Raw genomic sequence first — 1,969 nt, forward strand, 5'->3', positions numbered from 1 at the left:
CCAGGAAGCAAACTAGAGATGGAAGGAGGAGGGCAGCAGAAGGATGGGAAGAATAAAGCCGATGCAAGACCAGCTTCTGTCTCCTGCATGCCCGGGGGGGGGTGGTACTCACTGGTTTATTATGGGACAGGACACCCACGGCTGGGTCCCAGGGTCTCTTCAGCAGCAGGGACAGGGCCTCGGCACCCGCCGCCCCCGTCTTTGCAGTGGAGGAGAGCAGCATCCTGTCGATCAGGGTGGGGATCTGAAAGCCGAGGCCAGGAGAGGACTGAGGACACGCTCACAGCCTTTTCGAGGGGCCCTTAAACATCACCCCTGCCCCTCCCAAGGATAAAGACGCCGTCAGCCTCCTTTAACGGGATTTATAAAGGGAGAACATGATAAGCAAAGTCTTGTGCTGCTTTTATCACCTTTCCCTTAAGCGTTTGCAGAGCATCCAAGTAAGCCGCCAGCACCGGCAAACTGAGGGTTTCCACTAACGTCGTGTGAAGCCACTGGATCAGTTTGGTGTCCCAGTTCACGCTAGCCAGAGCTTGGCGCACCCTCCGAGCACATTTGTCCACCGCTATCCTCCTCAGGACAGGCTCGTTGCAAGCCTAAAAACCAAGGAAGCAAAACCAAACACAGTTACGGGGCAGAGATTCAAGTGTGCCGCGCGCATCCCAAGCCAGAGGGAAGGATGGCTTGGGCAGCCTGGAGTCCTCTGGCTGCAGGCAAAGACCAACATCCTCGTAGCGAGGACAGTATCAGGCCCAAAGAAGCCCAGAGCTGCCTGTGTCCTCAGGCCAAAGGCCATGATTTTCATCTTGACCCAACCAGACTTTGCTAGGAAGGACCAAAACACAGGGGCAGCGACTCTGCCGGGAAGTGGAACAGGGTGGGACAAGACCTTACCCCTTCGTTAGCCAAACGAGCCAGCCTGTCAGACTGCAGCGCTTTGTGAATCTTATTAAACAGCTTGTTCTGCGCCATCGTCCAACCCGTCCTGTCGGGAAAACCACAGGTAACGGAGGTCAGCGTGAGGCGGACATCCAGGCCCTGCAAGCTGCTGCCCGCTTCCAACAGGGACAGGCAAAGGGAGTTTCCCTACTGAGGATTTAAGCAGTAGGACTGGGTTTAAGTGTCATTAGGGAGTGTTGGCAAACATCCAAGCATCAGGAAGACAAGGGTAGCAGCAGAAGCAAGAAATAAAACCCAAATAATCACTCCTTTTAGCCCAGGTTATCGCCACATTTCTCCAGCTGTCCAGAAACAATAAACCAAAACATCCCTCGTAACATCCAGACTGAACCGGCCCGTCTACAGCTCCAGGGAGGGGTTTTCCCAGGGTGGAATTTATGCATAGCCTCATTTTTAACTTCTGACATTGGAATACGGCTGAACTGAGGATCTACGTGTCACAACTCACTGTCTTAATCTCCTCCGAACTGCGGAGTGCGCTTCACACGAAGCGTGTGGGAGAGGTTCAGCCTCTACCCTCACACCCCGACGCCTTTCACAGCAGGCAGGCAAGGAATTCAGACAGGAGAATTCACTGTCTTTAAACATTATTCCGTTCAGGAACGACACCGCCTATCGAGCCACGCTAAAAAGAACCCCACAGCCTGCAACGGGGGGCTGTTCGGTGCCCAGATTTCTTCCCTCCGCTATCCCCGCGCTACCTGTTGACGTGTTCCTCCCAGTCGTCCGGCGGCGGCGGGGCGTCAGCGTCCGTGCGAGCGAACATCACGTGGCGCTCACACTCGTTCATCACGCTGCGCGCCTTCTGGTTGTCATAGAGCGGCACGGGCGTGGGCGTCACCGTCTCCACATCGATGGGGACGTCTGCTTCGCTGTCAGGGATAATTACGCCTTAGAGAAAGGGATCGCTCACCTCGGGGGCTGCCGTGCTTCACAACGACAAGGCCGCTGAGCCCCATAACCTGGTACCTGGTTATTCCCGGTCTGAGCCCAGGCAGCCCCCTGAACC

At 55.7% G+C, this 1,969-nt stretch overlaps 1 protein-coding gene across 1 annotated transcript in view; it reads right to left on the bottom strand.

Moving 5' to 3' along the window:
• Positions 1 to 1,819, bottom strand: part of KANSL3 (KAT8 regulatory NSL complex subunit 3) — a 17,117-nt gene extending 15,298 nt beyond the window's left edge. Inside the window, 4 exon segments of the mRNA XM_010147344.1 lie at positions 113 to 244; positions 411 to 596; positions 895 to 985; positions 1,662 to 1,819. Of these exon segments, the coding sequence (XP_010145646.1) occupies positions 113 to 244; positions 411 to 596; positions 895 to 985; positions 1,662 to 1,750 (498 nt within the window). The 5' untranslated portion in view covers positions 1,751 to 1,819.
• Between the last annotated feature and the right edge of the window lie 150 nt (positions 1,820 to 1,969).

This window comes from Eurypyga helias, unplaced genomic scaffold (genome assembly GCF_000690775.1).
Source record: "Eurypyga helias isolate BGI_N326 unplaced genomic scaffold, ASM69077v1 scaffold25532, whole genome shotgun sequence".
Taxonomy (NCBI): Eukaryota; Metazoa; Chordata; class Aves; order Eurypygiformes; family Eurypygidae; genus Eurypyga; species Eurypyga helias.